At 44.4% G+C, this 12,880-nt stretch overlaps 1 protein-coding gene across 1 annotated transcript in view; it reads left to right on the top strand.

Moving 5' to 3' along the window:
- The first annotated feature begins 972 nt into the window (after positions 1-972).
- The window catches only part of pofut3 (protein O-fucosyltransferase 3), a 68,423-nt gene continuing 56,515 nt past the window's right edge, over positions 973-12,880 (top strand). The window contains exon 1 of the mRNA XM_078209656.1: positions 973-1,111. Coding sequence (XP_078065782.1) covers positions 989-1,111 — 123 coding nt within the window. The 5' untranslated portion in view covers positions 973-988. The remainder of the gene's footprint in view (positions 1,112-12,880) is intronic.

The following is a 12,880-nucleotide window of genomic DNA, read 5'->3' as shown; positions in this document are numbered from 1 at the left end:
TGTGGGAGGAAACCGGAGCACCTGGAGGAAACCCACATGTTCACACTGGAGGGATTTTCCGATCCCACTGCAGTGAACGGAATTTTGACTAGCTGCCAAATTCTTCGACCTCACTGCAGTGGGAGTAAGGCATGAATGGCCGGTAAGATCGCACCTATTATCTGGTTCTCTCTCCTCAGATGCTGCCAGACCTAGCACTTTTCCAGCATTTTCAGTTTTTCTTGTTGTTGGCACAGTTGTTTGCATTGCTGCCTCACAGCGTCAGGGACCCGGGTTCGATTCCCGGCTTGGGTCACTGTCTGTGCTGGGTTTGCACATTCTCCCCGTGTTTGCGTGGGTTTCCTCCCACAGTCCGAAAGACGTGCTGGTTAGGTGCATTGGCCATGCTAAATTCTCCCTAAGTGTACCCGAACAGGTGACGGAGTGTGACAACTGGGGGATTTTCACAGTAACTTCATTGCAGTGTTAATGTAAGTCTACTTGTGACACTGATAAAAAAACTTAAAGTTAAAAAACTCAGTTTTAAGGCCAGAAAACTGTAAAATGCCCAATGGAAAGGTGAGTAACTAACTGCTCGTCAAGCTTAAGCAGTAAGCCTACTTGTGGCACTAATAAATAAAGATTTCCAGCACCCATAGTGTTTTGCTTTTATTGTAAAAAGGCAGGACTTTTTATTTCTATTCATTTTCCATGCCACTGGACTTGGATTTCGTTTTCCTTAACAATTAAACTCCTCCTGTGTGTGTGGGGGAAGGATCAGCAGAGACTCTCTGGCTCACTGGTGGCGATGAATGGAAAAGAAATGGTCCGGGACACGTGACAGCGCTCAGCCCAGGAGGCGGGAGTAGTTGCTGATTGGCATCCCATAGAACCAATCAGCGAGCAGAAATGCGATGAAGTCACAATGGAGTTCCGCGAGTGACAGCGGAATGAACCAATAGGAACAGGGCGGAGGCGGGACCTGGCGAATGTATCCTTTTTTTGTTACATGATGGAAGGGGAGCCGTGGCTCCGGGGAGAGCGGCGCCGCGGAGGCAGGACGGGGCTGCGGCGGCTATGGCTCTACTGCCTGGGCTGCTGCGCTCTGCTGTTCCTCATTGTAACCTTGCAGGTTAGCTGCTTTCCGACCCCTACTTGCTGTTGTCCTTCAAGGGGCGCGGTGGCTGGCTCAGTGGGTTTGGCCTCCCACCCTGGCACTGCCCTCCAAGCATAGACCCTGGGCTGGTACAGGTATCTCTCCTTGCGTTTAAATCCAGTTCACCTTGCACGGGGGGACCAGTCCCCAAATGCAGCCTTCAGGTGGAAGTGCCTTATTTCTGCATTATAATTTACTGTGCAATATTAGAATGAAAATGAGCACAAAAACCTGAAACAAAAGGGCAGAAAATGCTTAGAATTACTTAGAAGAATTCCTACAGTGCAGAAGAAGGTCATTCGGCCCATCGAACCTGCACTGACAACAATCCCACCCAGGCCCGTAACCCCATGTATTTACCTTGACACTAAGAGGCAATTGAGCATGGCCAATCCACCTAACCAGCCTGCCTTTTGGACTGTGGGAGGAAACCAGACACACGGAGGAAACCCACGCAGACATGGGGTGAACGTGCAAACTCTTCAGTCACCTGAGGTTGAAATTGAATCTGGATCCCTGGCGCTGTGAGGCAGCAGTGCTAATCACTCTGCCACCAACTGTGCTGAAAGTCCTCAGGTCTGGTAGCATCCACTCTGATGAAAGGTCACCTGAAACGTGGACTCTTGTTTTTCACTCCAAAGATGATGCCAGATCTGCTGAATAACTCCCAACATTTTCTGTTTTTAATTATCATGCAAACTGCCTATGTAAACTTGTCATGCTGTATTTGCACCTTCCTGTGACGGGGGGCGGGGGGGAGGGGTTGCAGCCATGAGTGGGGTGGGTAGATTTAAAGAAAAGACTTGCATTTGTATGTCCTCCTAACCTCTGGGCACTGCAAAGTATGTCACCATTGACAGGCTCACATAGGCATTTCTATAAAAGTAAAAATAGGAATTTATGACTGAAGGAGTTGACTAGAATTAAGTATTGGTGTAAGATTTTTACAGCATTAATGCAAGAATGTTTGCCCTCCGGGAATAATGTGTTGGTGGTTGAAGTTTATTAACTGCAATGATTGTTCTTAAATGTGAATGTGGTATTGCCCACGTTGATATGCTTAATGCAAAAGGAATTTGTTGGAAAAGACAAGAAAGGTCAGGATTCACCACCTAACTTACTTAAAGATGCAATTTAACCTGCCACTGTATAAATCTTATGAAGTTAATTGTGACCTTTGCAAGTAAACAGTCTGTTCATAGAAACATAGAAGATAGGAGCAGGAGGAGGCCATTTGGCCCTTCGAGCCTGCTCCGCCATTCATCACGATCATGGCTGATCGTCCAACTCGATAGCCTAATCCTGCTTTTTCCCCGTAACCTTTGATCCCATTCAGCCCAAGTGCTATATCCAGCCGCCTCTTGAATACATTCAATGTTTTGGCATCAACTACTTCCTGTGGTAATGAATTCCACCTCAGTTCACCCTAGTTGTAGAATTTTACTGCCTGTTTTGCTTTATAATCGAAAAGTAGTTGAATCTCCAAATATAAATGGGATGCTTGTGCTCTCATGGGAGACAGCCATGTGAACAAATAATCTTTCCTCAGGACTAAGTATGGACCCTTATTCCTTCATTGGCTTTTCCATTTGATGTTGAACAGCATACCTTGGTAAAAGCTTGCCATTATGATTTGTTAATTTTGTCTTTGGATGAAAAATTGAAACTTCTTCCTCATCCTTGAACTTGTAGATTGAAACTTGAAACCCACTTTCTGAGTGCGTTTGATCCGGTTTCCTCCCACAGTCCAAAGGTGTGCAGTTCAGGCGGATTGGCTGTGCTGAATTGCCCCTTAGTTTCCAAAGATGTGTAGGTTAGGTGGATTGGCCAAGGTAAAATGCGCGGGGTTATGGGGTGTGAGGGTGTGACCATGGGTAAGATGTTCTATTGTAGAGTTGGTGTAGTCCTAATGGGGTGAATGGCCTCTCTCTACACTAGAGATTTATTGTATGATCTAATTGAGCTTTTTTTTTAAAAAAAACAACTCTGGTTCTTAAGTTACAGTCTTCAGGGTCATTGGGTTTTTGCCTCCCACTTCATTCTGATTTGAGATCCATGTTGGTTTCTCCGAGTTCTCACAGACATGTTTTCCCCACCCCGACTCAAACGGGTCCTACTTACAGGGATCTTACAGGGAATAAACTATTCTGTAGATGGGAATAACAGATATTGCAAAATTATTGACACCAGAGTGCTGTCAATCAACATTGACTTGCAATGCACTGTCTTCGGTGGTCAGGTTACTGAAATATTTGTTCAGATTCAGCAGAATTTCATTACTCAGTTAAATAAAGCATCAGTCAGCAGATGTGATGACATCTCTGGAGACCAAAACATTTGGGTCGATGCTAACGTAGTTAGTTTGGTTCCAAGTATAATGCTTGATTCATACCAGAGCTTAACAATGTCACTGGGCATAGAAACACTCCCAACTTTAATATATAATTGATGGTACTGTTTGTAAGACTGTTCCCATGTAACTGTATGACCCCGTTATGTGCCTATCTTACAAATGGCTGATCGGTAAGATTATCCTTGGCAGATACAGCAAAAATGGTACCTAAGCAGTGCTGGCTGCTGGCACTCATGACCAATCATTAACAGTCCTAATAATGGTAACCTCCATAAAAGCTGGTGGCACGGTGGCACAGTGGTTCGCACTGCTGCCTCACTGCGCCAGGGACCTGGGTTCGATTCCTGGCTTGTGTCACTGTACGGAGTTTGCACATTCTCCCCATGTTTGCGTGCGTTTCCTCCGGGTGCTCCGGTTTCCTCCCACAGTCCAAAAGACGTGCTGATTAGGAGCATTGGCCATGCTAAATTCTCCCTCAGTGTACCCGAACAGGCGCCGGAGTGTGGCGATCAGGGGATTTTCACAGTCACTTCACTGCAGTGTTAATGTAAGCCTACTTGTGACACTAATACATCGACTTTAAACTTAAAAGCCGTTGTTCTGCAAACTGTACCAACCAAATATCAAAGGGCAGTTGATCGACTACTTTGTCCCACTCTACTAAAAAGAATCGAACAGACAAACTTTATTCCACACCAGTTGCCGTAGAGCCAGTCTGGAGCCCTGGGCATTGTGAGACTGTGTCCTTGAGGCAATGCCTTCCAAACAGCTTAAATATGAGTAGTATGTTCTTCCATCTGCATTAAAGTGCACAATGTGAGACTTCACATTGAGGTAAGTGTTGCAATGTCACTGCGCTATCCCTGTATTTGGTTCACTGCTGGTTGGTGGTGAAAAAACCCTAGCAGTTCTGGAGCTAGCACAGGCCAGCTTTTATACATGTTAGTGATATAATGTTTGCAAATTAGAATGATTTTGCTTGCTTAATTAGTGTTTTCCCTCTATAAATGCTTCTAACTTTGAGCCCTGTAACCTAAGCTTTATTAATGCTCTATATGGTGCTAACTAGATGTTGCTGTAGATGATTCCTATTGACCATTTTGATATTATTTTGCTCTCTTCTTGCAGGCTTTACCCTACAGTAGCTTGCGATCTCTTCCTGGCTCTCCTTTCTCTCTGAACAGCCTCTACCAGCTCCTGTCTCCTGTTGCTGATCCTGTAGCTTACAGCTGGCGGATTCTCTTCCAATCCCACTCTATTCCTTCCGGTGTATACAAAATGGGGTGCGACATTTTTATTACTGCTACTAACTCTCTCTTGCATGTTACAAATGGTACCATGACTAACAGCGATGCTCTAATAACCAAAGCACAATGCTGTCGACACTGGAAATCTGAAATAGAAGCAGCAACTGCTGGGAACGCATTAAGCAGCTCAGGCAGTGTCGACGGAGAGAGCAACCACCGTACAAAACTTTAGTTAGGCCACTTTTGGGATATTTGATTTGATTTATTATTGTCACATGTATTAGTATACAATGTAAACTATTGTTTCCTGCGCACTATACAAAGCATATCATTCATAGAGAAGGAGAGGGTGCAGAATATACTGTTACAGTTATAACTAGGGTGTGGAGAAAGATCAGCTTAATATAAGGTAGGTCCATTCAAAAGTCTGATGGCAGCAGGGAAGAAGCTGTTTATGGGTCAATTGGTACGTGATCTCAGACCTTTTGTATCTTTTTCCAGATGGAAAAAGATGGAAGAGAGAATGTCCTGGGTGCATGGGGTCCTTGATTATGCTGGCTGCATTTCTGAGGCAGTGGGAAGTGTAGACAGAGTCAATGGATGGGAGGCTGCTTTGCATGATGGACTGGGGTTCGTCACGACCCTTTGTAGTTTCTTGTGGTCTTGGGCAGTACAGGAGCCATACCAAGCTGTGATACAATCAGAAAGTATGCTTTCTGTGGTGCATCTGTAAAAGTTGGTGAGAGTTGTAGCGGACATGCCAAATTTCCTTAGTCTTCTGAGAAAGTAGAGGCATTGGTCGGTTTTCTTAATTATAGTCTTGGCATGGGGGACCAGGACATGTTGGTGATCTGGACACCTAAAAACTTGAAGCTCTCGACCATTTCTACTTCGTCTCCATTGATGTAGACAGAGGCATGTTCACCACTAGGCTTCCTGAAGTCGATGACTATCTCCTTCGTTTTGTTGACAATGAGGGAGAGATTATTGTCTTTGTACCAGTTCACCAGATTCTCTCGCTGTTTAAAATAGCCATACTCCATTCTATTGTGTTGATCGTTTTGTTAGTAACAGGCATTGGTGTCTTTAATGTGGGAATGTTGAATGAGAGGGGTGAACTGTAATCTTCCCTTGGAGCTTGAATTTAAAGGTGCAAAGCCGTGTGCAAAGGCAATCTTGCACCGATGCAGGACTGTGGTTTGATTTATGAACTGGCTTGTTTGTGAATCCTCAAAAAACAAATCTTGCAGTCACTGTGAAGCAGCTATAATGTATAAAACATGGTGACCTGGTGCAGTTTGCACTATCCTCTCTTTGAGTTTTCGGTGTTTTGGTTTAGTTGCAGGATTTAGTGTCAGTGCTTAATGAAAGCGAGCTTGCTTTCCAACTCCAGGAGAATTTACTGGCCTTTTATTCTATTTTACCTCCATGGCTAGTCGTGACATTGGGACCATTTGAGAATCCAGACTATAAATTATTATTGGATTATGTATTCAAAATAGTAAATGCTAAACTGGTTAGAGCAGCAAGATTGATTTTTAAAAATTTTTCCTCCTTCCTGGAATGAAACCTTCTGTGTCTTTTCCACTCCCCGATTTGCAGGACTAGAGCCAGAAACCCAGAAATTAACTCTTTTTTTAACAAGAAATCTCTGAAGTTATGAATGACTTTGGTGTGTATTTGTGATTTTGAAAATATAATTCATAGACTCCTTACAGTGCAGAAGGAGGCCATTTGGTCCATCGAGTCTGCACCAACAACAATCCCACCCAGCCCCTATCCCCGTACCCCCACGTATTTACCCTGCGAGTACCCCTGACACTAAGTGGCAATTTAGCATGGCCAATCCACCTAACCCGCACATCTTTGAAGATTCCTTCAACTTGATGCACCATCTCTTGATGCAGCCAGTCCCTTTTTCAGGTTGCCCTGCTTTATATCTGCAGAAGCACATATTTTATCAACAGGGTGATATTTAATTCTTGCATGAAATCCAATGCCATTCAAACGTAAATCTCTCATTGTTAGTGTTTCCATCTTCCCCCCGCCAGTCCCCTTTCCTTTCAATAATCCTTTTGTCCTCACAGCCTTGCTTTCCTTTCAAGTCTCTGAATAAATTGCGTTCAAAAGTCTGTGCCCGTATTTCCTGTGGTTCCATGTTTGAATTTCTCCAATCAAATTTCCAGTGCTTCAGCTAAAGCAGTCTGACACATTCCGAACCATTGCCACATGTGGACATCCTCTGTGGCTTTACCATGGAGCGCGATTCCTTCTCCATCTTGTTCCAGCAGCTGACATTTTCAAACGCACCATTTTCCTCCATTATCCATATCAGTCAGACTCGTGTCATATTTTCCCATGCATACCCATCCAATGGTCGCCAAAGCATCTCCAGCAATGGCTCCTCTTGCTCTCGCGTTGTTGCCCCTCTTCCCTCAGTCTCCCAAGGAGACGTCTTTCTTTGGCTTCCTCCTCTTGCTCATCTGCAGGCTGGCCCGTGACAACATCTCTCACAGTCATGAAGCCAGGTTTCACCTCTATGTTGACGACAGTCCACCTCCATTGACCTGCCAGTGCTGTCAGCTTGCTCGATCTGGCATACAGTTGTTATTCAGTCACCTTTTTCTCCAGTTGAATGTTGGGAAGACCAACGCCATTGTCTGGTTAGGTGCGTTGGCCATGCTAAATTCTCCCTCAGTGAACAGGTGCCGGAGTGTGGCGACTAGGGGATTTTCACAGTAACTTCATTGCAGTGTTAATGTAAGCCTACTTGTGGCACTAATAAATAAAAAAAATTGTCTTAAGCCGATGCACCTTGGCCTCTGGTTCCATTCCCCAACCCAGCCGCTCGCTCAGATTGACCACTTTCTATTTATTCAGACAGAGCCTCTGATCCCATATTTTCTCCATGACAAAGGCTGCCCCTCACCCCTCCCTCCCCATAACGTTGTCTGCTTGAGTATTCCTGCAAAGAGGTTTTTGTGTTGCACTCATCAGGACAGATTGTAAGAATACCAATAGTAATCAAAACAGTAAAATATACTGCAATGGAAGAGAGTGCTGATTGACTGGCGAGTGGACTCTGATTGGCAGAGGCAGTGCCACGGAGAGTGCACCAGGGAACAGTTAACTGCCAAGCTCTTGTTCAAATTCAAACCAGGCAGGTCGACTTTGGTCAAGGCTTTGTCTTGGTGAATGAACCAATGAATGGCTGCCCCCAAGCTTTCTGTTTAGTTGATAAAGGTGCAGTGTGCTCCTTCTGTCTGCAAGGGACGGCCCTGCGTGTAAAAACATGTTGCTTCTAGCATGCACACGTGAGCCACACTGATAATTTTAAATTGGTTTTCAGTGTAATTCTTAACACAATCAGGATTGTTTAGCAAGTGTCATCCAATCAGCAACTCACCTATTTTTTGCCAGCAATACTCGAGTTCTATACCGCCAAAAGACTAATCACTAGCGTCCGTCTACCTCGACACATCAGTCTTGACTTCTCAAACGCTGTAGTTGCTGATCTTCCTTTTCTTGTACTTGCCATCGATTTCTGCTTATCCAAAACTCTAGCCTGTATCTGATCCCACTCTAACCTACCTCACCCGTCAACTGGCTTCACTTTGAGTTGATTTGATTTATTATTGTCACGTGTATCAGTATGCAGTGAAAAGTATTGTTTCTTGCGCTACACAGAGCATACCGTTCATAGAGAAGGAAACGAGAGAGTGCAGAATGTAGCATTACAGTTATAGCTAAGGTGTAGAGAAAGATCAACTTAATGCAAGGTAGGTCCATTCAAAAGTCTGATGGCGGCAGGGAAGAAGCTGATCTTAAGTTGGTTGGCACGTGACCTCAGACTTTTGTATCTTTTTCCCGAAGGCAGAAGGTTGAGGAGAGAATGTCCGCGGTGCGTGGGGTCCTTAATTATGCTGGCTGCTTTGCCGAGGCAGCGGGAAGTGTAGACGGAGTGAATGGATGGGAGGCTGGTTTGCGTGATGGATTGGGCTACATTTACAACCTTTTGTAGTTTCTTGCGGTCTTGGGCAGAGCAGGAGCCATACCAAGCTGTGATACAACCAGAAAGATATTCTGATATATGTTGGATCTCAGTCCCCTAATATCACACATTTAATATATTTTTTAAAAATTTGGTTGATATATTTTCATGACCTTGCCCTCCCTATTTAAGGAATTTGTTCCAACTATACAACCTCCTCCTCCAATTCTGAGTCTGAATTCTCTGACTCTGGGCCTTTGTCTGCTCACCCCCGCCCTGTGCTCTCACTTTGGTGGCTGTTTCCTTCAGGCTCTTTGCTTTGAAATTTCCTCCATAAACCTCTTCTGTCATCCCTTTGCAAGATCGTCCTTCAAAACTGACCTGTTGCCACCCTCCCTCCCCCTGCCCCCCCCACAGACACACAGACACACACACACACACACACACACACACACACACACACACACACACACAGTATGAATCCACATTTCATTATTCTACCTGATGGTCTCTGTGCAGTGCCTCGGGATCACCACTTGTCCAAAAAGATTAGAAACTGAGCTTGCCAGATTTTGTCGCTGAGGATTTAGTAATTGATGCAAAGCTTTTAGATGTTATGCTGAGCAGTGCTGAACAACAGGCTGTTCCTTTATGATGCTCTCATTTTTGATTTGAAGCCTTTAATACCCTCTATTGCACAAGGAGACATGAATTATTATGAACAAGCGCCAAAGTGCTGAAGCAATCTTCCTGAACATGCACTCCAGCAATTGGGAATAAAGCTTGCTGTGCATGATCTGTTTAAGCAGGCCTCAAATCCAAATGCTGTACAGGGCTATGTGAGTGTATCTCTGATGTTCTCTTGGCTCTTTTAAAAGCAATCAATGCGGTTATTGTACTTGGACAATTTAAAAAAAAAACTCTCAGAAACACTTACAAATAGTTCTGACTAGTCGATCCTCCGGGGCTAATTGTTAAACTTCCCAACATAACTTGGTAATTTATGGGTCTCCTTGTCTGATAAATATTTGTTGGAAATTATTAAAGCCCGGTTTGGTGATGGGATCAGTTCGGTCGATTGCCTTGTGACGAGTCAAGTTGTCTCAACAATTACAAGCTAAATTTGTCTGTTTGCGATTGTAAAGAAACGTGGCTTTTCTCTCTCAAAATCCAATGCAGCCCATCCAATGGTAAATGAAGTGAAAGGAAGCACTGATCAGTAGAAACATTTAATATCATCTTACATTGCTTTGAGTGGGGGAGGTTCGGTTAGCTCAGTTGACTAGGTGGCTGTTTTGTGACGCAGAGCGATGCCAACAGCGCGGGTTAAATTCCCGTATCTCCTGAGGTTATTCATGAAGGCTCTGCCTTCTCAACCTCGCCCCTCACCTGAGATGTGGTGATTATAGAACCCTACAATGCAGAAGAAGGCCATTAGGCCCATCAAGTCTGCACTGACCACAACCCCAATCCAGGCCCTATCCCCTTAACCCCACATATTTACCCTGCTAATCCCCCTGACCCTAATGGGCAACTTAACATGGCCAATCCAACCTAATTTGCACATCTTTGGACTGTGGGAGGAAACCGGAGCACCCGGAGGAAACCCATGCAGACACGGGGATAACGTGCAATCTCCACATAGCCACCCGAGGCTGGAATTGAACCCAGGTTCCTGGTGCTGTGAACCGCTGTGCTAACCACTGTGCCACCCAATCCTCAGGTTAAATCACCAACAGTCAGCTCCCCCCCTCAAAAGGGGGGATGAGCCTATGGTCATCTGAGCGACTTTATTGCTTTGAGCTTTTTTTTGTTAAAATTCCATATTTTTTTATTTAATTATACTCAACTGCTTGCATTTGTCTATTAGCACTCGTGATTACTTGTAAAGACTTGCTATTCAGCCGGCCTACACTGTCTATACTTAACCTTTGACACTCTTGATTACTTGTTAGTCTTGGGCTATCGTCACTCCACCTGTATATTCTGTGCCTCCATTTCAATTTTGATTTGATTCATTATTGTCACATTTATTAGCATACGGTGAAAAATATTGTTGCTTGCGCGCTATACAGACAGAGCATACTGTTCATAGAGAAGGAAACGAGAGCGCGCAGAATCTAGTGTTACAGTCGTAGCTAGGGTGTTGAGACAAAGGAACAGCGCTCGAAAGCTTGTGATTACAAATAAACCTGTTGGACTATAACCTGGCGTCATGTGACCTCTCATCTTGTCCACCCTAGTCCAATACCAGCATCTCCATATATTTTTTTCCAGTTGTGCGTTGAATATAACGAAGTATTTAATTTCAGAATTCACTGTGGGATCAGTCACCACAAGCTTTTAGTTGTGCAAGCTTGAGTTGAAGAAAATAGATAAATATGTGGTGTTACTTCAACCTGTATTTTCTTTTTATTAATAAAATCGATTGGAATAGGATTACTTCTGGATGTGGAGGTTTATTACTTTAAGCACCATTCCATGTTCATACGTTGGGACATCCTGTCTGTGCTCCAGTTTCCCCCCCTCCCAATACTCTGTTTTTTGGAGTGAATGATTCTCAGGAGGTCTCTGTTGATAGTGGAGCCCAGCAAGAAGCTTTATCCCATTAATAAAAGCAAATTACGGTGGATGCTGGAATCTGAAACCAAAAGAGAAAATACTGGAAAATCGCAGCAGGTCTGGCAGCATCTGTAAGGAGAGAAAATAGCTGTCGTTTCGAGTCCAGATGACCCTTTATCAAAGCTCTGACAAAGGGTCGTCTGGCCTCGAAATGTCAGCTGTTTCCTCTCCTTACTGATGCTGCCAGACCTGCTGAGACTTTCCAGCCCCAGCATTTTCTCTCTTAGTTTTATCCCATTGTGCATCGACCGAATGAGAGGTAGAAATAATTGCTTTGAGGTGGTTAAGTGCGCAGATGGAAGACCATATGGGTACGTCAGCACAGTCTGAATGTCAAACGGATGAACAGACCGCTGACTGATGCGAGATGTCTTAACGAAGAAATGCAACATTAATAGTTGTAAATATACAACATTTCTTGTGGCTAAACATTTGTTAAACGTCGGTCGTAAGGTGGTTTCTTGTCGAGGCAAATGATTGATGCAGAATATCATTAACGCTAGCAATTGAACAACAGGCAGTGCATAAAATTTGAGAGGTTTGGATTGATCTCACTGCAGTGAGTTATGGTGAACAGTAAATTTGGTTTCTATCTCTGCTCAATAGCAACGTTGCATTAGACATTCCAGATAAGAAACTGAACACAAGTTCTCTAGGAGGTGAATATCCCTCTGTTTGGGCATGAACTTTTATTACTATGTGTGTGTGAGTTTAGTAGAGAAACTTGACTGGCTGCATTCCTACCTCCTGAGCTGGCTGATTATAGGTTCGAACCCCACTCCAAGCAGACCCTGAATATTGGGTTGACATCCAGTGGGCACCTTGGTCCGATAGGAGTTGAGTGACGCCTCTATCTCTCTCCTCCACTGTAGCTAGGCAAGCCCACCTGAGCTGTGCTAGCGACCTGTCTGTGTAAAAGCAGAAGTGAGACATTGATGGGGAAATAACCCAGAACACGATCTACTGTAAGCACTGTGGCTGCTGCTTGGGTTGAAGGAGGAAGAAGAGGGACATGTATGTGGGGCTTGGGTTCGCACTTTGTTTTATAATGTTCCTGTGAAGTATCTTGGAATGTTTCATTATGTAAAAGGCGCTATATAAATATACGTTAGTTGCAGGCACAGATATTAGTCAAACTATCTTGAGTTATTTTATTCATTCTGGAGATGTGGGCATTGCTGGCAGTTGGCCAGCGTTTATTGGCCATTGTTAATTGTCCTTGAGAAGGGGTAGTGAGACATGTGCACCATATCTGCTGCCACCCAGGTACACGCGCTGTGTTGTTAGAGTCATAGGGCGGGATTTTCCGTCCTCGTCCGCCCTGAAACTGGAAAATCCCGCCCGAAGTCAATGGACCTTTTCATGGCCCACCCCTCACCCGCTCTGATTCCTGTGGTGGGCACCCCATAGAGTTTTACAGCACAGAAAAATGCCCTTCGGCCCATCACGTCTGTGTCAGCCATCAAGCACCTATCCTAATCCCATTTTCCAGCACTTGGTCCATAGCCTTGTATGCTGTGGCATTTCAAGTG

The sequence above is a fragment of the Mustelus asterias genome, chromosome 1 (genome assembly GCF_964213995.1).
Source record: "Mustelus asterias chromosome 1, sMusAst1.hap1.1, whole genome shotgun sequence".
In the NCBI taxonomy this organism is placed as follows: Eukaryota; Metazoa; Chordata; class Chondrichthyes; order Carcharhiniformes; family Triakidae; genus Mustelus; species Mustelus asterias.
The sequence above is the reverse complement of the archived record's forward strand: the minus strand, read 5'-3'. Positions and strand labels throughout refer to the sequence as shown.